Source organism: Pristiophorus japonicus, chromosome 13 (genome assembly GCF_044704955.1).
Source record: "Pristiophorus japonicus isolate sPriJap1 chromosome 13, sPriJap1.hap1, whole genome shotgun sequence".
Classification (NCBI taxonomy): Eukaryota; Metazoa; Chordata; class Chondrichthyes; family Pristiophoridae; genus Pristiophorus; species Pristiophorus japonicus.
The window spans coordinates 60,756,966-60,780,441 of NC_091989.1; the positions used below are offsets into that span (position 1 = coordinate 60,756,966).

The 23,476-nt window shown below is 42.4% G+C and overlaps 1 protein-coding gene across 1 annotated transcript in view; it reads right to left on the reverse strand.

Moving 5' to 3' along the window:
• Positions 1–4,547: 4,547 nt before the first annotated feature.
• Positions 4,548–23,476, reverse strand: part of rerg (RAS-like, estrogen-regulated, growth inhibitor) — a 64,931-nt gene continuing 46,002 nt past the window's right edge. Inside the window, exons 3-5 of the mRNA XM_070896665.1 lie at positions 22,443–22,499; positions 13,390–13,463; positions 4,548–6,622 (exon numbers count right to left, since the gene is read on the reverse strand). Coding sequence (XP_070752766.1) covers positions 6,215–6,622; positions 13,390–13,463; positions 22,443–22,499 — 539 coding nt within the window. The 3' untranslated portion in view covers positions 4,548–6,214. The remainder of the gene's footprint in view (positions 6,623–13,389; positions 13,464–22,442; positions 22,500–23,476) is intronic.

Below are 23,476 nucleotides of genomic sequence, written 5' to 3' on the forward strand. Positions count from 1 at the left end.
TATGCTGCGCGTCGCAATGTGCGACATGTTGTATTCCCGGTCAGCTTCCATCGGGTTACGCATAGGGGCGTCAAGAGCCAGGTGGCGAGGCTGTACCCTTTGTCTCCCAGCAGCCAGCTTTGCCCTTCTGGCTGCTGCTGAAACATGGCAGATATAGCGCTGTCGCGTAGGATGAACATATCATGGGTGCTCCCAGGGTATCTCGCATCAACTGACATGATGCGATGCATATCGTCACATACGAGCTGCACACTCATGGAGTGGAAGCCTTTCCTGTTCCTGTACATCTCAGCATCCTCCAAAGATGCTCGCAAGGTGATGTAAGTACAATTAATGCAGCCTAGTACCTTTGGGAAGCCAGCAATCCTGGAGAAGCCCACAGCCCTTTCACGCATTGCCTGGGAGGTCATGGGGTCACCTGCCGAATGCAAATATGTGTTGCATGTCAAAAAATGGTGCACACATCCCCAGTTGGGGCCTGGAATGATCCAGATGCATAGAATGAAAATGCAACTGTAATCTTCACTTCAACTGACAAAGCAGTCCTCCTGATGCTTCTAGGTTGCAGGTCTGCTTTTACTAACTCACAGATTTCAGGTACAACTTCTTTGTGGAAATATAGCCTTCTCAAACAGTCTGCATCACTCAGTTGCAGGTATGAATGCATGTCTCGATCTACCCGAGGTGGGTAAGGTCTCCTGCCCATCATCCTACGTGCTCTGAGGTCCCTCATGCGATGACGTTGAATCAATCATCTCCTCCGCAGCACCATCATGCAGAAGGCTTGCACGAGATATGGCATTGTCAATATTGTCCCCATAATTAAATTGTACCTTTGCAAGAAACTCAAAAAAGCAGGACAAAATTAAAGATTCTCTCCTCTCTCTACCCAAGGTCGACACCTTAGTATGGACCATACCCAGGTCTGCGCATGCGCAATGGGCTTGCTTAGAATAGGAAGCTAGGCATTCAAATTAGGTCACTTGGGACAACGAAGTCTAATGCAATTCTTTAATTTACATTTTTTTTCAAAATACCACCCCACCACCGACCGAACGTCTCCTCACCGGGCTCGAGGGTCGGTCAGCAGAATCGCTCCCTCGCCCGGACACAGGGGCTCAGCAAAAATGTCACCCCCCCCCCCCGCCTCCCAACCTCCAGCCTTCTTTTGAAGCCGAGCTCCTGTGTTCGGGCAAGGGACCGATTCTGCCGGCCGATGCTCCGACCCTCGAGCCCAGTGAGCAGACGTTCAGTGGTGGTTTGACACTTTGAAAAAAATTCCAAAATTAAAGAATTGCATTAGACTTCCAGTTTCTGCGTTTTAAGATTGAAAAAAATTAAGCTTCATGATACATATTTAATGTCTTCTTGACTCCCTCCAAAACTTCGCATATAAACAATGGCGTCTTTCTGTGCCGATTTTTTAATGTGCGCTGGTTTTTCTTCAGTGCCCAGAAGATTTTTTGGGAGTGGTCACATACGCCGTCCTAGGAGAAATGTAAGTTAGCCAAACTTGCATAAATGTGAAAAACTGGCGCAGACATCAGGTTATGACGCAAAATTAAATTAACCTAAAAATATCATAACTAACTGAGTTATGCTGGTGCACAAATTTGGGGGAAACTTGGATATTTTAATTTAGGCCCAAAAAGTGGCACACACCAAAAAAAACACGCAGATAACTGGGGAAAATTGAGCACTAGATATCCAGTTAGCCATTTTGTTTTTGTTTTGCCATGTTCCTTTTTTTTTTAGTATGTGAGATATACATGGCTTATTTTAGCTTTAGAATGGTTTTAAAGACTATCCATTGCATCTCACCATTAATTTCCCTCCCTAATATGGTTGCCCAATCAACTTTTTCCAAATCTTCAGCCCTTTCTATAAACTTAGCTTGCTTAAAATCAGGAACAATCAATACATGTTCAGTAGCCTTAGATTGGCTAATAAGATTAAATCTAATTATATTATAATTGTTCCCGCACATGGAAGTCTGACATAGCACCAAGGTCACTGCCAAAAACTAGATGAAGAATTTGTCTACCCCTTGTCATATCTCTCATATGCTGTGTTAGAAAGCAATCATTAATGGTGTCTACAAATTTTTTAGCTAAACTGCCTTCTACATTAGATGGTTCACCATTGGACCAGTTAATGCTTGGAACAATAAAATTCCCTTGAAGACAGATATCACCCAGTCTGGTTGCTTTAACAATCTGTGACCGAAGTGTTCATCAACAAGATACTATCCACACTCATTTCACATAGGGCACCTACATGACAAAAATAAAGCACTTCTGTCAAAGATTTAACATGGTGTGGACGTTAATTCTGTAAGGGGTTAAAAAGTATCTTCACTCACGGAATAATGTTCTTCCTCACTTTTTACAATAGTCATTTTACAATTTTACAACTTTTAACAATTAGTCAGTCTGTCAGGGAGGAGCCAAGCCATTCAATTCAATTACAAACATTTTGCATGATTTAAAAATATATATATATATATATATATATATATATATATATATATATATATATATAAATAAATATATATAAATATATATATATATATAAATAAATATATATATAAATAAATATATATATAAATAATATATAAATATAATATAAATATATATATATGCTTGATCGACAGCTCTTTTTAGATTTCAATTCTGCTTGATATCTTTTAATTTTTGGAGGTACTTAATAGCCTGTTTTTTCAAATCAGTGAATCTGTTTTAAGTCTTTAAAGAAGGATCATCAAGCCAGAGATTCCAGATAGTGAGAAAAAGACAGGAACCATTACGTAGGAAATATTATTTGTCATAGTTTTGTGCAGAAGTCACAAACTATTTATTATTTTTATTTGTTCAAAGAGCTAGTAATACTTAATTACCACACAAATATGTTGCATTATTCTATCTTCCTGTTCATTTACAGTTTAATAAAAATTTATGGCAGTTAAGGCCTAAGTCACAGTCTCGTAATGTTATTCTACCACCTTCTAAAAACAGAGAGGAGATCATGTGATAAAACCAGTAGCTGAAATAAATTGAAGAGGGATCCCAGCTTGTTCTCTGGGTGCGCTACGAATTTACCCAGGTATTTGGGCAAGTGAAAACACTCTGAGGCATAGGGAGCTAGGGATCGCCTATGAAAGCACTCTGAAACATGAAAGCCAAAAATATCTGGAGCGAAATAAGATTAAAGAAACCCCACAAATATAATAGTGTACACCCAGAGGAGAAAGAAGACTTTCAACCCATCATCCGGAGCTGGATTTAAACCTAAATCCTAAGGGAACCTACGATATCACCTGGTACATAATATTGCAGTTGCTGGTGACTTTCTATACTGTGGGGAACTTGTATCAAGGTGATATCTATTGGCAGTAATGAATACTGCCATTATCCATTTTGTGAGTTTTTCTGATCACCTAGAATCATAGAATGATACAGCACAGAAGACTATTCGGCCCATTGTGCCTGTGCTGGCTCTTTGAAAGAGCTATCCAATCAGTCCCATTCTCCAGCTCTTTTCCCATAGCCCTGCCAATTTTTCCCTTCAAGTATTTACCCAATTCCCTTTTGAAAGTTAATGTTGAATCAGCTTCCACCACCCTTCCAGGCAGTGCATTCCAGATCATAACAACTCTCTGCGCAACACAATTTCTCCTTATCTCGCCTCCGGTTATCACTGAAGAGCTCATGCTTACATCAACAACTTCACTCGGAGACAGTATCAACACAGTTTTGTTGTAGGTCAGTGGTAGTTTTGACAGTTAGCAAGGTAATTCTAAAGAATGAAAGGGATGGTAGAGAAATTATCCCACAGGGCACTGGACTGAGATCATTATGTAAATGTACAGCAAATTTGACCCTAAACACCTACTAAAAATTCCATTGCATAAGTCACATCAGAGTATAAGCTGCACACTACTTTAATGGCTACCACTTCACTGAAACCTCCATTATGTTGCACCTTTTTTATTTATAGGATATAAAACATTACATTGAGGTGCAAATTATGCACCAGATTTCACAGTGAATCTAAGTGAAAATATTCTATGGGATTTAATTTTGCCAGGATTCTGATCTATTTCTGGACCAATGTGCAACTGTACGCATAAAATAATCTCAGCAAAGTTCATATAATCCGCCTACAGAAATGACAAGGCTCAAATCAAGACATCTGCATTGTCTATTCTTTGATGCCATTATCTGGTGCACCGTGGTCGGAAATTGGCTTCACTGGTAACAGAAGGGAAACTCAGCTACTAATATCTCCAACATAATGAAAAAAGCTTTTGTGCTGATCCACAGCCTAAACAATCAGTATTGCTGTGATGTGTCATAGAGATGTGAAAAGCATAAATAAATGCCCTCAGCTTGATCTATGTGTAACAACCCTGCAAAGTGCAGGCGCCTCCTTTCCTATCAGCTCCAATACATACTTATCAAGTTGGGACATATCAAGATGCAGAAATGTGTGCAGACTGATGCAGTTAATCAAACATTTTGAAGAATAACAAATATTTCAGGATTTATTTTACATGGCAAAGCAAGTTACAACAGCAACGTGACAGTAAATATATGAGGAGACATCTTTTGTACATTTGCTCAGTTTTTAAACACATTAGTTGTATATTTAAGGAGTTACCCAGAAGAAGATAAATCAGTTCCATAACAGAACATCGTAAATATTTCAAGGTCTAACACAAACGACTCTCATTTTTAAAATATTCATTTGGTAATTTGTGGCATTTAACAAGTGAATGATCCTTGTACTACATTTAATTCATTTGGACCTTTTTTAAGATTACAACTGAAATCATTGGAACATTTTTTTTAAAAAGCAAGCAACATATTTACTTCTCTTGAAAAAAAACATAAGTGGAAAACTTGTACAGAATATAGAAACCTTTCTACATTTTTAAAGGATTTTTGGTACTTTAATTACTGATTAACAGATCTAATGTACTTAATTAATAGCTTGACAAATGACAACATCAATTAACCATTTACAGTCTCCAAAAATGGCATCCTGCTATTGAATGTACAAAGTGCTGTGCAAACAACCAACAGGAGATAGCCAACCTTGGATTGAATATTAAAAATCACTGACTAAATGAAAAGGACCGACTGCTTTTCCAAGCAAAGCATCGATTGCATTTATCAGCAATCATAATGATAAATGAGCAGCAGTACAACGGGATCTAATTAAACTGCATAGTATTCAAATAGATCCAATTTTAGTTGGACATTTTAAGACAGCACATATATATATATTTACAATTTTTGAAGCCTCTCATCACTTCAAACATATACCGGTGTTATATCAATGATTTTTTTCACTTCTTCCCCTGCTCTGATGGTGGTAACTCCTTGCTGGGGGGCAGGAGGGTACTGTTCCATGGGAGCCCTCCAGTATTCTGCCCAACTGCCCACTATTCATGTCCAGGATAATAAGCTGGGGGGAGGGGGAGGGAGGTTTCACAGGCAAACCCAGTCCTGTCCTCATTATGTGCAAACATGTGCACTTCCAGCAGGGGTCATTGGATAGTAATTGGGAGTGGGAACCAAAGCCACTTTTTCTCCGCCCTAACCCCGGGGGTGCTGAGGCCAACTACAATGGGCCTGCTGTCACCTGAGCTGAGGTCAGCCTCAAACTGGGAATCTATTCTGGGACCAACCTGATCTGCAGACCATTCACGACCTTAACCAGCTGAATCACTGCGGCAAGACACAGAAGATCTTGATCTATTGGTAAGTAAGGTTGTTATCTGCAGACCAATATCCCATGCATTGTACCTGCTTGAACATTTAGTTCGATTGGAACTGGGACTTGTGTTAACTTAAAAATGAGTATACCCATCAGAAGATTTAAAAACCTGAAGTCATTATTTTTTCATGCTTTTACCCATTTCACTCTAAATTTAATTTAGCATTTGGGTGTGGAAGGGAGTTAAAAATGAGTCTTATTGACCTTTACACAGTGAGTTATAAGCCCGATGCACACTCTGAAGTGTGGTACCTAATGCTATAGAACACCATTAGTATCTGTCAGATGGCTGCTGGGTTTTGTCCATTTGACAAATTTGAAGCTACTTGGAGTCGGAAAGCTAACAACACCCTGAACTACTTATTTCCTATTTCGTGTGATATGATTCTACTTTTCTTTTCAGTTTGGAAAAATCTTTTCCTCCCCCACATATCTAGCTACTAATCTTGGTCAACATTTTGTTGATGGCCTGCTTGACATGGGTTGTCGAGCTTCTCCGTCTGGTCTTGCCTTGGATCATTTTGCGTCGCCTCACCTCTCTACACAGTTCGTAGAATGCTTCGTTTATGTTGCCTTCTCCGGTGCAAGCTGAACACTCGTAAAAAGCACAGGCCATTTCGGTAGCCACCTTCTCCCCTTCTTCTGTGGTGACTTGCCTGGAGTGGTCCAGATCGGCTTTGTTACCCACCAGAATCAGGGTGACGTTTTTTGGCTTTTTGATTTCATCCAGAAAGTTCTTCAGTGAGATCACTTCCTCAAAGCTAATTCTGTCGGTGATGTCATAAACTAAGACAAACCCCTCAGCCCAACGCATATGACTTTCCCTCTGAATGGCGTCCTCCTGAAAAACAACGTTCAATTACATACCATTCATATCCGAGGACCGCTATAAGATTACTACTTAGCTTTCACATGTAGAAATATAAACTATCAAAAATGCTCAGTTAATAATCACATCCTAATTTACATAAACCCCTTTTTGCCAGTTGACCTTTTAAGAATTGGTGGCCAATCTGTGCCAGTAGCCAAGTCAGAAGAAAAAACCTTTCTTGAGTCTTCCTTTAGTTATATACTCGTATATTGTCCCATCCTCCTCTTTAGATCCCCAAATATCATTGAACTGCCCAACTGAAAAAGTGGTAACCCATGCCAATGCTCCTCTGGAGCTACCTTCCAGACTGCAACAGTAGTCAGCCAGTCAAACCCAAATGGTGATTTAGACTTCCCTTAGGATGTCATCAGGCACTCACTTCAACACAACTCCTGCCGCTGCCCTGTATAACAGCTAAGGACCTGTGAGATAGATTTTTGATCTTCACTGACCCAAAAATGACTTCCTTCAAAAGCCCTTGACCATAAAACAACAACCTGAGGGGGATGTTTGGCATCGATTGTGCTGTACAATCTTAGTTCTTTTCATTATTCAGACAATCCTCACACACTGTAGCAACAACACCATAGTGGTATCATAGTAGAGGAGGGAGGCCCTGACTGTGATTCCCCAACAACTGCTGTCAAAACAGATCTGTTGAAACCATTATCTTGCTGTTGGTCCAATTTGAAAAAGATATGTCTGGTAAACATTTGGCGAACTACAGACACTGTCAATGGAAACTTGACTAACAGGCCCAGTAAATGGCTGTGAAACACACAAATGGCCATTAACTGGATCTCTGGAGCATTTATTGGTAACAACAAATTATGCTCTGCTAGCCAATTTGCTACCATCGAGTTATCAAAGGTCTTACTTCCATATGTGGCATATAATTGCTGGAAACTCCCTAAAGCCCCGAGTTCAATGAATACATAAACAAGACACTCTGTTCACTAAAATCTACAAACCTCATCCAATTGCTAAGGAGGTGTAAAGAGCAAGAGTAACAATTTCCTGACACCCAAATTGGAATGGAGATCACCTTGGGAAGGAATCCTACATGGGTCCAAGAACTACCCTATCTCCATGCCAAATTAGTAGAGCTAATCTACAACTAAAACCTATGGGCGATCACAAGTGTTATTAATAAAGTCTTCCAGGTAAGAAACTTCAAATCACACATTCAAAGAGGTCCAATGGCAGGTCCATCAGCTTCTTAGGGATTATATGAGATCCCACTTAGAATCTAATGATGGTCTACTGGAACACAATATCCGTACATCTCACGGGACAATAAGGGATAAGAACCTATCGCATCACTCAATAATTGGTTCGTGAAAAGTCCTGATGGTAACAAAAGAACAGGAGTAGGCCATTCAGCCCCTTGAGCCAGTCTATAAGACCATGGCTGATCAGTACCTCAACTTCATTTCGTCGCCTTGGTTCCATATCTCTTGATAACCTTACCTCACAAAAATCTATCGATCTCAGTCGTGAAAATTGCATTTTTGAGGCAGCGAGTTCCAGATTTCCACTACATTTTGCTTTCTGATTTTAATCCTAAATGACCTAGCTCTAAGATTATGGCTTCTTGTTCTGGATTCCCCCAAGCACGCAAAGAGAGCCGGGCTTCAGAACCAGTTCAAAACCGTACATATCTCGTGGTGGGGGGAGGAAAATGTTTCCCACTTCACTGAACACTTCTTTCAAAAGAGAAACTATATTCTCTTAAAAACCAAGTGGCCACTTTGGGGTCAACAGGCCGACTCGACCTAAATTCAGGTCGGAGATTTTTCGGCCTGGACCCTATCCCGCCCGAGTGGTTGCACCGCCTGTTTTAAATCAATAAAAATGCTTATCTCCCGATATTCAGCTGAACTTGTCGATCCCCCGCCGCGCGGTGCCCCCGGTAGGTTTTTCTGCCGGTGCATCATCTCCGCACTGAGTGTGGCCCAGCCCTTAAAGGAGAGGGCCCACTGCCGTGGCCGCAATGGAAACATTTTTGCCGGCCGCATTGCCGATCGGCCAGCAAAATACTGCCCCCAGGTTCAGCCAGGCCCAGCCAAAACCCTCCCTGGTGGCCCAGTGGCCAAAGATAAAAAAATGATAGAATCTCTCTCCTTTAATGGAGGGGAGAGAGCGTGGTGACGCACATGCGCTGATGTCACCACAACTCCATCGCTGACAACGGCAGACTGCCCCATCCGACCCATTTTCAGACAGCCAGCCTGGCTTTCAGTCTAAGGCCCGCCCCCATTACGAGTCATTTCCTGTGGGACTTTGAAAAAATGTCAAAGTCCTGAAAATGGCTCTACCTAGCGTATCAAGGATTCCAGTGGTAAGCACCACCCTCAAAATCATAGGTGCGCCAGCTTTCTGACACACCTGAATTTCGATCCCTAGAAGAAGAGTGGATTTTGTATCCAAAATGGGCAATTTTACTGGATTAGTTACAAAGAAAAGTGTCCTACAATTAAAGCAATAAGAGCAGGGGCATTAACCCAGGTGTCTCGGCCAATATTTATCCCTCAACAACACCTAAAAGCAGATTATCTGGTCATTTATCTCATTGTTGTTTATCGGACTTTGCTGTGTGCAAATTAGCTGCCACGTTTACAATAGTGACTACACTTCAAAAGTTGGCTGCAAAGGTCATGAAAGGCGCTATGCAAATGCAAGTCTTTCTTTCTTTCCACTTTCAATGAGGAGCCATCCCCCATTGAGCTCAAAGTGGGAATCAACTAGAAAAGAAACAGATATAGCCAAGTAAGCACTTAAAAAAGTACTCATTGCTCCTAAAACTCATCAAAAAAACTACAGGGTTCATCCCTGGAACTCAAATTAAAAAGTGACCCTGGGAGTTTAGTGAACATTCTCAAAATAGGGGTAAAGCTATTGTATAGGTCACATTGGGTGTTGGCCCAATGGCATCGGAACAAAAAAACAGAGGCAATAAAGATTGGACGCGTTCCTGTGGTGTGTGAGGCATGCCTGAATGATGAAGAATGTTCTTTATTCAGTCCAATTCGCTGTTTATGCTTTTTTAACAAATGTCATTAAAATTATATTTACGATGTAGTAAGACAGAATTTAAATACTTTCCAAGCTGAGAGCCTCTCAATGCACTGGGGTTTGAAGGTTCCAGGACATTGTTCTTTTTCAGCCAAAAACAAAAATTATAACAAGATTTAAGTATTTTGTTTTATTCGGAGGCTTTGAACACACTGTTCTGCTGTGTGGTTTTTCTTTTACAGTTTTAAGATGGCGCGACCAAACTAGATTCTGAAAGCTGCAAAAGAACTTCAATAACTGACCGCTTCATTTTATACTTTTGATTGCATGTTGTCAATTCTCATAATATTGCACAGATTACAAGTGGTTCTGAATGTAGATGCTTTGACCAGTAACATGGGATTTCGCCTTTGGGTGATCTTGAGATTAATTAGATGCTACATGATTGTCTCACCACCACACTATTACTCTAGTATATATTGCTGAAAATGGTTCAAGCATGTCCTGCATGTCAAGTGAACAAAGTTATCACTACAAAAATATCAGCTTGATCCAGTTTCTGCTCACTTTCCCCTCTGGTTTAGAAAGGTGTGCGTACCAGCCCCTGGACTTGAACATACAATCTAGACTGACTCTTCAGTGCAGTACTGAGGATGTGCTGAGTTGTCAGATGAGGCCCTGTCTGCCTGCTAGCAGTTCAGGCGGATGCGAAAGATCCGAAGACATTATTCAATGAAAAGTAGAGAGCTCTTCCGGTCATCATTCCTCCCTTAACCAACACCACCAAAACAGATTAGCTGCTTTTGATCAACTATTTATGGCACCTTGCTCTGCACAAATTAGCTGTTGTGTTTGCCTATATACCAACCAACATTAGCTGAGGAAGGAATGAGTTTGGCTGTGATGGCCCTACAATAGAATATCCTGCTGACACGCGGGGACATTTTCCCAGTATGCCCCGGTGTTGAAGAAACTTGCTCGTCACCAGCACATAACAATAAAATAGTGGGCACATTAATTTCAATGGATGGATAATGTCAAGCAGCACGACTGCTACTTCATGGCACAAGTTGGCGGTAGGCAAGGCGCCTCACTGCCAGTGCTTACTTGCTCAATTTTGGCTGTCCAAACTAATATAAATATGCCTATTGTATAAGAATGCTTAGGAACTGAAATTCCACAGTAATTGGCATGTTAGTTGACAGACTACAGTTCTCGCATGCTATTTTAATTAAGTTTTTAACAAGTTCAAGATAACCAGGTTCCGGATTTCATTGAAGTAGTGCACACAAAGACTTGGCGTGAGCACTGAAAATGAGCTGTTCGGAATTTTAACTCCATAAAAAAAAATTATATTTAAGCATCACCAATGTAATTACAATTGGACAGGAGGTGAGAAAATTGTACGGTAGGGGAATGATCCAATGGAAGTAAAATCATCAATTGAATATATTAAACATAGTTTAGAAAATGTCATGATTGCGATTGAATTCCCATATAAAGAAGAGACCATCAGAGGGCTTTATTGAGCAGAGCTGTGACACAGCCCACCAAATGTACAAGGTGGGGTGTCAGTTCATGGCTGCGACTACTTACACGGCGAGATCCTCATCTCAGCCACCACATCATTGGTGCAAAGAGAATGAAAATCAAAGAGAGCGTCACCTCTGGGTGCCCCAAGAGGTAGATTTTAGAGAATTGTCTAACCAGGGAAGGTGCATGATTTGGGGAAACATCAAAAAGGACAGGAGGAAGAGAAAAGGCAAAATAACTCACCAAAACATGCTGCAGACAGTGATTAAAATTTAACACATGTGAACACAATAAAGATGCGTAATGATGTCAGTAGGGAGAAGTCACCGGGTGCAATTTACAACAATGATTGCTAATTACATCCAATAAAGCACTGAGAAATGGTGAAAATGTGCAGCTATTCAACAGCATTTGTGAGAGAATATGTAAGGAAATGGAAGTAAAGTCATCTGCTCTGCATTTCTCAATGTTTCAGCTTTTTGAAGAGTGTGTTCTCAGCTCTGGGTGTCCACCCACACAAAATGACTCTGCTTCTAGGGCACACTTAATGTTAAGAAAGATAATTTTCCAACTCTTGACTAAAGGAACCATCACTGCGTTAATTGAAAGGGCCTTGAAGTTATTGAGTGCGCAAATGCCTTCTTGCTCACTGTGTGACTGGCTGTGTGCCAGAATTATAGTATAGTACAGTAAGAAAATAATGTGTATGTGATAAGGACTGATAAAATTCTGATTCTTTATCAGAAAATCATCACTCTGCAGACAGGATAATAAAGAATGCTGGTAACCTATTTGATGAGAGGGAGCGAGATTAGATAATTAAACAAGTGTGTGTGTAATCCCCATTAACGGGATGTAGGTGTGTTCTCATTAATAGTGAGCAAAATACCATTTACAAAGAACCCTGTTGATTTTCCTGAGGGTCAGTGCACTTACAAAAAGGAATATTTCTCTTAAGGAACATATGGATTAATCTCTGCATCTGGAGGTCTCACAAAGACTACCTATTTCCACTTCTGTCGTGTTGCCCATCTCTGCCTTTGCCTCAACCCATGTGCTGCTGAAACTCTCAACCTCGCTTTTGTTACCTTCAGACTCAACTATTTCAGTGCTCCTCTGGCCAACCTCCAATCTTCACATCCCATAGACATGAGCTCATCCAAAACTCTGCTGCCCGTATCTTAACTCACACTGCGTCCCGTTCACCCATCATACCTGCACTCTGGCCTGCTTTGGCTCTACCAGTGTCTCAAATTTAATATTTTCAAATCGATCTATGGCCTCACCCCTTCTTATCTCTGTAACCTCCTCCAGCCCTACAACCCTCTGAGAATTCTACCTTCCACATCCCCCACTCCATTGGTGGCCATGCCTTCAGCCTTGAAAACCTTAAGATCTGTAATTCCCTCCCTAAACCTCTCCACCTCTGTCTCCTCCTTTAAGACCTCTTTGACCAAGCTTTGAATCACCCCTCCTAATAACTCCTTCGTTGGCTTGGTGTCAATTTTTGACTGATAATACTCTAGGGAAGCACCTTGGAACGTTTAAAGGCGCTATATAAAAGCAAGTTGTTGTTGTAGTAGAGTACAAATAAGAAATCTGGCTGCACACATGGGAACTTTATTTTCCATTCATAAATATGTACCCAGCATGCAGGAACACTAAAGACAAAATTTCACTCTGAGGAGAATGAAGCTTACTAATTCATCAGAAGAATGAATCTGGTCAGGTAGTTCTGCATATCTTAAAGGGGCCACATCTTCTAACCTGGGTCTGTACAAATATCCAATCCCATCTCTATCTACACAGACCTGTTCTATCCTGTGTATACCCAAGTGTGTGCTAGTACACATGCGTGTGTGTATACCTATGTAGCTGCACATGCGTGTGCCCCCGTGTGTATAACTAGCAGCTCTATATTCCATCATTTCAATTTGTGGGGCTCCTTTTAGAAAAGGCACTTTAGGATTAAGGAGATATGCCAATCCCAAAAAATATATTGATTATATCTCCTTTATAATTGGCAGATCACAATAGTTTCATAGTTCCCATACCTTTTTCTGGTGTGTTTTCAAGTGTGCATGGAGAGAGGATAAAGTACAAGAGAAAATCATTAAGAAACGAAATAATTGGTGTACACTGACAAGTGTGATGATGATCTCAAGGCGCGGACTGTGCCATTAACTCACCTGGCCAGCTGTATCTAAGATTTCCATAGAAACGGCTTCATCATCAATGGTTGCTTGGTGACGATAAGTTGACTCTGCCAATTTATATTAAAAGAATCTTTGATTAGTGCTGGTGTCCACATTACATCAGTTTTGGTGAATTTTAAGTTGAACAACAGTACATATGAACAGATCTCAATCCACTCCGACTGCCCAGTCCGTAATTCTCAATAACTGCAAGACAACAAATCATGACCTCTTAATGAGGCACTGTCCCATTATGAAGGAGGTCTGGGACCGACCAAGTTCCCCAAACAGCCAGCTTTGAAAGCCTTTGCTTGCAAGGCTGGGGTCAGGCCGTAGAAAGCTTTAAAATTTAATTGCAAAAGGAATTAAGATTCTGAAAACCTTATTTAGCTTGGCATCGAAATATACTTGTTATGGAAAAAAAAACTTTCTTTTTTAAAACGCAGGAAGTGGTTACAAGATTTGTGGTGTGTCTCAAAGGGACATTTTGTCTTCTGTGCCCTCCTCAACTCCACACAGAGCACCACTGAGAGTTACTAAAATGTCACGGAGACTCTTGGGGGTATGTTTAACCTAATTCACCTGGCGAGAAACAGAAAGGATTGAGTGGAACGCCAATTTTATCCCCCCACCCAATATTACTCTCTGTTGACTTCAAGAGGGTAAAATTGGGTGGGTGAGAAACCAACATTGTATCCGATTCTGTCAGTTTCCCGATGGGTAGGTTAGCTTAATATTACCCTCATCAACACACTCCTTGAAAACTGACATCTACGTGTGTTTATTGTCCTTGGTGAACTGCTGCCGGTGTGGCAGTCTCTCCAGCCAGTTGGCCCCACTCATTGATACAGCTGTCATATGCATAGCTCACTGAATAGATGTACTGTGTTGTCCACAGCTCCAAGGTGTGCCGTGTGTTGAAGCCACTGTTCTGTTATTAAACAGAATATTCATCAAATCAGGACTTCATTTGCGGAGATATTTCATTCCTGTTTTCTTTATATAGTCCTGGACTGTTTCCCTGTGTTTTGTCAACTTCAGAATCTGCCCTGCTTGGGACACACTTCACTTCATACGCACAGCATTCTCAGTGGTCTGTCTATATGGTGCGACTGGAGGAATCATTAGGCTGAAGGACAATAACCCCAGCACACCACTCATGTCTCCTCATGGCCGGTTATAATGATGACAGCCCTTCACTTTTCTGGAAACACTTGCCTTTTTTATACTGATTGCCCTAATTAATACTTGTCCTTTCCGCTTGTTAGCTACAGTTTAGTTAGATTTTCTTTCTCTGAAGGGTGAATTCAGTGAGGCTATGCTCCAGCATGGAAAGTCACTCAGAGCAGTGGGCACGGAGGTCAGTGTGTTGATTCATGCTTCTCCAGATTTCAATTACTGCAAAATCATGAATAACACACATGAGCTGCACTGACCTCCTTGCCCCCTCTCCAACCTGCATTCCCATCAAGCAAGGCTCCACATCGGGGAGAATTTACCCTCATGACCTTATAACTGAATGATGAACGGCAACTTTCAGAAGTTCCCAATGGCTACTTTGTGTACAGCATTACACAGCATCTGCAAGTATTCTGTACAGCACTATGAAAGAATTAGATTCTCTCTGAGGACACGTCCACAAACATTTTTATGCTGCTCTTTCTGTCGATAGCTTGGCTTGCTGAGACCTGTGTCAATTCTTATCTAGGCTGATTCCACTTCCCCATAGAATTAATTTAATCATTTCCCTTTAAAAGACACAGTAACAAAGCTCTTCTTTTATTGGCCTCCTCACCGCATGTTAAGTAGTGCTAAATGTGGGGGTACTGAGCAGCTGAAGTTTGAAGTTTTGTGTTACTTTGCATTTCATTTCTTCTCACACTCATTTCCTTTACAAAGTTAACAAGTTCCCTCGCAGATAATTGGTGAATGCCAACTGATACTAAAATACCAGTGAATAAAACTATCTCCATGGAATATACTATAAATATTGTACAGTCCAAAAAGTTAAACAACTTTTACTGTGCTGTAATACTTAAAGAAAATTTATGGCATAACTTTTACTGTTTTAAAGTTAGTAGAATATAACAAGGTTCAGTGCCAGCTCAAAAGAAAAAATCTCAATTATATGGCTCCTCTAAACTTTGTCTTGAAAAGGTAGTAAATGGTTTAAAGAAGTTATTATTTTGTTCTTTAAATAACATTACATTTATATAGTGCATTTAATATTTAAAAAATTCCAAGGCACTTCACAGATAGGTGTATGGAAAGTGAATGCTGAACCCTGAAAGGAGAGATTAAAATGGAGGTGACCAGAAAGCTTGGTCAAAGAGATGTGAATTGAGGATGTGTTTAAAGGAGAGAGTGGTGGAGAGGGGGAGAAATTTAAGGACGTAGTTTCAGAGAGTAGGAACCAAACATAATTGTACAACAATTAGATTTGTCCGTTCATGAAGAAACTGTCAAAGTTTTAGTGGGAACCACCATCATCTTCTGTTAATTGTTGGGTGAGCCTCGCATTTGTCCTCTGTTGTTCAAACAGGCTCACAGAACAGCACTGAAATAATCTGAAAAACCGAGCTGTGTTCAGTCTGCTTTCATTCCCATATTGATACATGCTGAGGTGGAAAGATAAATTTATGACGTCCTGAAGACATTTTCTTGTAGATTAAAGGGTAGATTTGCTAACTCCACACTCCCGGCATGGAGCTTGGTGCTGGGGAGACATATCAGAACGTGGGGCACAGAGGTCAGCATGCTCCACAGGGATCCTTGTCCATTCATTTTAATTGATAGAAAATACTACAGGGGTCCCTGACCTTGGTGCCCACTGCACAGAGCTCTATGCTGGGACTATGAATGTGTAGATTTATCCTTGCACCAAGGAATCATAGAAATAACAGCACGGGAGGCCCATTGAGATTGTGCTGGTGATAGTTCTTTATCTGCAGCCATCTGTATATTACTTTAGGCTGGTATAATGAAGTAAAATGAATGAGAGATTGTTTATAACGGGCATTTATAGGTAATCCCATTTTAATTCTATTGTTTTCCACAGCACTGCTGGGGAGGTGGTAGGAAAGCAAGTCATCCTCGACTCCAAGGAATTGCCTAAGAAGAAAAGGTAGGAAAGTGCAACGATGTAAAGAACTTGAATATATGCAGCACCTTTCAAGCTCCCAGAAACAGCAGTGGCCCAGAATTTGCAGGGAAATTAACGGTGAGTTTAATGCACACGCCATTATTAGTCTCGGAGCAACCCAGTAATTTGTGGCGAGGTGGCGATACCCAGTGAGTTGCGAATAGCCACAAATTGCTGGACGATTTGTGCCACTCCATTGTTAGCCTCGGAAATCCGGAGCTCGCTCTCAATCTTCCCGTGAGTTTCAAGAAATTGCTGTGTTTGCGCTGTTAAAACGAATTAAACTCATCGCAAAAAGTGAGGGCTGGAACCCGACGACATGAGGGCCCCTTTAATGATGAGAATTATGTCCCTGCAATGCCACTCAACCAGAAAAGGAACAAGTGAAACTCTACAGCGGATTGCGGATTGTACTATTCCTGACTTGGCGGGGCTTGATGTCGATACTTGGTGCCGGAAATGGAAAGTGTTCCTTTCCCCAACACTGACATCCATCACTCTTGATGGCACAAAAGAAAATTGAAGAAAGGAAAATGCAGAAGTCTTGCTTCCACCACCGCCAACCCCACCCCCTCCCCCCCCCCGCCACATTCACACCTCCCTCCCCTTACAACCTGGACAAACTTTGGGTGCATACTGTCAGCTGTCAAGGCCCGATGCTCTGGAATTCCCTCCCTAAGTCTCTCTACTTCTCTTTCCTCCTTTAAGGCACTCCTTAAAACCTATGGCCCCGAACTTGGTGGAAGCTAAGTTCCACCCAAGTGCCGCCCAAAGGACCGCTGAGATTCTGACGGTACTTTAGATGGAAGTTTCATGAAAAAATCCTGGGAAGACCACCTGGCAGCAAAAATGCGACTTACGCCCTGAATCTGGGCGGTAGTGGACGGTAGCACCCATTCTCGGCAGCAAATGCAATCTTCGGCAAAGTACCGCTGAGGATTGAGTCGGGCCCAGGGAAGGGGGAACTGATTAAATTTAAAATTTTCAAAAAATAAAAAACAAAACACTAGAAATCCTTCTATAAATGTTTTATTTAATCAGTTCCCCCCTACCCTGAGCACGACTCAAATCCTCGGCAATACTTTGCCGTAGACCCCATCCACTTGAATCGCTGCAATAAAAATAAAGAAAAGAAATGTACTGATGTTTTTTTGCAAGTCTTCACACTTATCGTTGAGATTAGACCTGTCTCCACGTGGCGGTCCTTCCCCCTGCTGCAGCGGACTCCCGCCCGGACCAAACTGGCAGCTCGTTGGGCGGGAGGGCACTAACACGGGTTGCATGCCAGCGGACGTCAGTGGGTGGTCCCCAGCAGTCTTCCCTCCCCGCTGGAGGGAGGCCTCCACTAAACTCGCTCAGAGGGGAGACCGCCCAGAAAACTCGGCGGCAGGGGATGGTAAGTCCATCAATTTTGGCCCCAATATCTCCTTATGCCGCTCGGTGTCAAATTTTGTTTTATAGCACTCCTGTGAAACGCCTTTGGACGTTTTACTATGTTAAAGGCGCTATATAAATACAAGAGGCCCAAACTTGGTGGCCTTACTGCCCACTGCTGCCGAGATTTTTCGGCGGTATCCCCATGGTGATCGATTCCTCTAGACCTCCTGCCGACAGGAGGGAAGGACTTTTGTGAACCACTCGCTGACGGCCGCTAGCGTGCAAGTCGCGTAAGTGTCCTCCTGCCCCCCGAGCTGGCAGATTCCTCCGGGCGGGAGTCAGCGGCAGTAGGGGGAAGGACCGCTGCATGGAGGCCGGTCTAACCCCGATGGTAAGTAAGAAGACCTGCAAAAAAAAGGTTAGTGAACTTTTAATTTTCTTTTTCCGCGATTTATGTGGATGGTCCCCTGAAGGTTTTCCATTGTTTTGGGGGTTTTTTTTATTTTTATTTTTAGCTGTTCCCCCCTCCCTGCGACCGACTCAATCCTCGGCGGCACTTTGGCGAGGTTCGCATTTGCCGCCGAGATTGGAAACTCCCGCCCGCTGCTGCCCAGATTTATGGCGCAAGTCGGTTTTTTGCCACCGGGCGGGGCCGGCTTTTCTTTTAGAGGAATCTCCCTGGCAACATACCGCCAGGTCTCTCAGCGATCCTTTGGGTGGCACTTGAGCGGGCCCAAGTTGTTGTTGTTGTAGCTATACATCTCCCCACAAACATTTCACTGAGAGTACATGACACAGAACAAGGCACAATACACTCACTGCTACAACGGTCTTGGTTTATGACCCTGGATAGCTGTGGAGGTGACTATAGCAGGGAAGTTCTCCCTGGTGTACTGGCCAATATTTATCTCTCAACCAAAAAACAGATTATCTGGTCATTATCACATTGCTGTTTGTGGGACTTTGTTCTGCGCAAATTGGCTGCTGCGTTTCCCACAACAGTGATTACACTTCAAAAGTAATTCATTAGCTTTAGCTGTAAAATGCTTTGGAACATCCACGAAAAAGAAAAAAAGGCTTGGATTTATATAGCGCCTCTCACGACCACCAGATGTCTCAAAGCGCTTTACAGCCAATGAAGTACTTTTGGGGTGTAGTCACTGTTGTAATGTAGGAAACGCAGCAGCCAATTTGTGCATAAGCAAGCTCCCGCAAACAGCAATGTGATAATGACCAGATAATCCCTGTTTTTGTTATCTTGATTGAGGGATAAATATTGGTCAGGACACCGGGATAACTCCCCTGCTCTTCTTCGAAATAGTACCATGAGATCTTTTACATCCACTTGAGAGAGCAGACAGGGCCTCGGTTTAATGTCTCATCCGAAAGACGGCACCTCTGACAGTGCAGTGCTCCCTCAGCACTACATTGGAGTGTCAGCCTAGATTTGTTTTGTGCTCAAGTTTCTGGAGTCATGAAAGGTGCTATATAAATGCATTCTTTCATTTGAGGGTTATCTAAACAGCAAATAATAACTTCAAGAGCCAGTGTGCATAAATTCAGACCTATAAGGTTAGTCAGGATAGCTCCTTTAAACGGATTTATATTTTCTTCACATTTTAAAGTATATAATTTATTATAATTAAACTCAGATTCAATCTCCTCTCATCCCTACACAGTTTAATTACACCACTTCAGAACACATATCCAAATATTTCAAAATGCAATAACCCTGCCAGAAAAGTAATTTATGTATAGGCAAGACAAACCAAAGCGTAAACAGAATTAATAAAGGAAGCTCTTTCTCTCCTGCCTCAATCTTCCAGCATTTAAAAATAAAGCCAATTTTAAGTATCATTCGATTCGTCAAAATGATCCCCATTCACAGACACTAGCGATACTTCCAAAGCAAATACATTGCATTTAAACCAATATTGGATCAAACATTGTCCATTCACCTCTGGAGAGGGGGGTTAGTGGAATGAGAGTTGCCTCCCTCCTCTGCCTGCAAGAGAACCCATTGAAATGAATATGGGAAGTCTCAAAGCCAATTCCAAGTGGATATGAGTGTTTGGCACTAAACGGAACAATCTCACTCCAAAACACTACAGGATGACCACTGTGTGAAATTAAAATTCCCTGGTCGAAAGAGGAACATTATGCAGCAAGCCACCGAACAAGGTGACCCACTATGCTCTTTTGTATAGCCCCAGTGTTAGTTTCTCTATTCAGGAGACTGTCCTATATGGCTCAGAAACATGGACCATGTACAGTAGACACCTCAAATCACTGGAGAAATACCACCAACGATGTCGCCGCAAGATCCTACAAATCCCCTGGGAGGACAGACACACCAACATCAGCGCCCTCGACCTTGCCAACATCCCCAGCATCGAAGCACTGACCACACTCGATCAGCTCAGCTGGGCAGGCCACATAGTTTGATGCCAGACACAAGACTCCCAAAGCAAGAGCTGGACTCAGAATTCCTTCACAGCAAAGGAGCCAAAGATGGGCAGCGGAAACATTACAAAGACACCCTCAAAGCCTCCCTGATAAAGTGCAACATCCCGACTGACACCTGGGAGATCCTGGCCAAAGACCACCCTAAGTGGAGGAAGCGCATCCAGGAGGGCGCTGAGCACCTCAAGTCTCGCCGCCGAGAGCATGCAGAAATCAAGCGCAGGCAGCGGAAAGAGCATGCGACAAACCAGTCCCACGCACCCCTTCCCTTAATGACTATCTGTCCCACCTGTGATAGAGACTGCGGTTCTCGAATTGGACTGTACAACCACCTAAGAACTCATGTTAAGAGTGGAAGCAAATCTTCCTTGATTCCAAGGGACTGCCTATGATGATGGTTCAGGAGAGAATTTTCCATTTCTAGGCTGACACTTCAGTGTGGTACTAAGGGCGTGATGTAATCTCAGAGGTGCCATCCTGCAGATGAATCATTAAACTACAGCCCCCTTCTTCTAGTTCAGGTAGATGTTGAATACTCCATGGCATTTGTTAAAGAAAAGCAAGGAATTTTCCTATTGTCCTGGCCAACATCCCTCCCTCATTCAACCTTACCAAAAACAGTTCATTTCATTGAAGTTTATGGGATCTTACTATGGGCAATATGGCTGCTGCATACATCAACATAGCAACAGTAACTGCACTTTAAAGTAACTCATTGTATGTCACATCTTTTGGGACAACTTGAGAGAACTGATACGGCACTATATAAATGCATGAACTTTCTTTCCTGCATCTAGTGTGCATGCATTAAACATCTCAAATAATGAGCAGGAAGCCAAAACAACCTGCTCACACCCCAAATTCAGGATAGCACCTCCCATTGAGCTAGTGTGACAGTTAACTTCACATACCAACAACACTTGTAACCCTTACAATTAAAAAAGCTTTGCTGACAATCAGTGACAAAGTACAAGGAGTTCTGTCTTGTGCCCATTTAGCAATCCTAATCCTAGTTTAACACTGTCCAAACCAATCTTATGCAGAACCTTTGTGGCCCGAGGGGAGAGATTCAGCCCCATTCATCAGCATCATAAGGACATGAATCTAGATTCCAAAGATGAAAGGAGAATGTATCAAGTCAGATATTCACAAGGCTGTCAGCGTGATTCACCCAACAGTGAAATTGGGGGTAATTTTAATCCCCCCGCGACAGGCGGGTGACTAACCTGCTTTCAAGAGGGGAGTCCATGATTTAAATATGTAAATGAGGCACTTTTCAGAGTTAACAGCTGTGGGCCGGGTATCCCAGGGCGCAGGAAATGCAACAGCTGAAGAGAAGCGAGAAGGACTGGATCCAACAGATACATGACTTTTCAGCACTACTTGTGGGCCAAGAAGATCGGGAGTGTTTCCCCTCACCTCCCCCTCCCCCTCCCCCCTCTGTTCCAAGCTAACCTTACCTCCCGACCCGGGCTCCAGTCTTCCCCACGACCCGCGCCTGTATCTCCAGCACAACCAGTGTTCCGAACGCCTCACCAACCCACGCTCCGATTTCCCAACTGGCTCACGCTCCAATCTCCCCCACGACCCACGCTGTGAACTCCCGCTCAACCCACCAACCCACGCTCTGGTCTCCTCCACAACTCGCGCTCCAATCTCCCCCTGCCCCACCCCGATCCACGCTCTGATTTCCCCCTGACCCACGATCTCTCCCTCCCTTCTCTCTGCTCCCGGTCTCTGACTTTCCAGCGTAGGCCTTCCCACCCAACAGTCAGCTAGTCTCTCAATCTGGCTGCCGGCCGGGAGACGGAGCAAAAAAATTCAAATAAGGTCCTGTCATTAAATTCAGCAGCACCTCCGGGTTACCCGCATTCACAGGTTTCCTGACTCCCACCACCCCACGCAAATATCAGGGCCTTTCTACCCTGTTTGAACCAGCAGCATATTTACGAATTGAACACTTTCTTTTGCCTATGGTCACGTTATAATCAGCTGAACCAAGTGATTATCTGTTGGTATGAACAGAACATTAATATTAATATAGGAGTATCTGACAGTCACTCACCCAGTGTGGGATCATATTCCCAGATGAACCTCTTGGTCAGAAACCTGACTACAATAGCTGTAAAGAAAAAAACATGATTTAGTGCCTATTAAACGCCAATTGAGTTACAAATAGAAAACAGTGCAACCTTCAACTCAATCATAAGATAAATATGGATGAAAAGGACCATGTGACCTACAGAGCCCACAACACAGCCTTTTAAATGATTGCAGGATATTTGCTCCACTATCCTGCATGAAATTTCATTCCATGTATTGATTACACTTTCTTCGAAGGCTTTTTCATTATTTAGGGTAAATTGCTTCTCAAATGCACCACTAACCCAGCCTACCTATCTCTAAATCTGCTTGAGTGACAGATCTGGCCCTGAACCTGTTAAATCTGTCATCGTCCGTGAACAGGCTGGGAAATGGGATTGGGACAGGAACTCACAACCTCAGTCATCGCAAACTGCCCAGAGTGAAATTATTAACCTCAGTGGAGTAGCAAAAAACACCATCTTATTTAAATCTGCAGATTCTCGGTGACAAAATAACACCTGCACACATCAATTGAAGAATACCGAAATTAAATGCATCTTTTAAAAGAACAGTTGGAGAGTCTGTTTATCTCTTTCATTAACGACCCACTGAAAATAATTGTAAGGATAAACAGCTTTAAACCATGTCATTCCTGCACAGGTTTCATTAGCTGTTTGTTATTTACTGAGAAATGTAGGCATTCTGCGCCCCCCCAGTCCACTGTTCCTATCCAAGGAGCACCTGTGGCACAACAGCTATGTCAATACTATACTCATTAGTAGATCACGTGTTCACCTGCAGCTTACAATAGGATGTTTGTTCAAACAATCAATCCAGCTGGGTTTTTTCGCAAAAACATTCCTTGAAAACTCTGTGGCTTATGAGTTTTGAAAGAATGTAAGGTGCTACCATCCTGTCCACAGTAAAACATAAACATTTTTTTGGTAAAATGCAAAACAAAAGCAGCAGCACATTCACAAAGAGGAAACCGCTAATTAGCTAATGTCTTGCAAC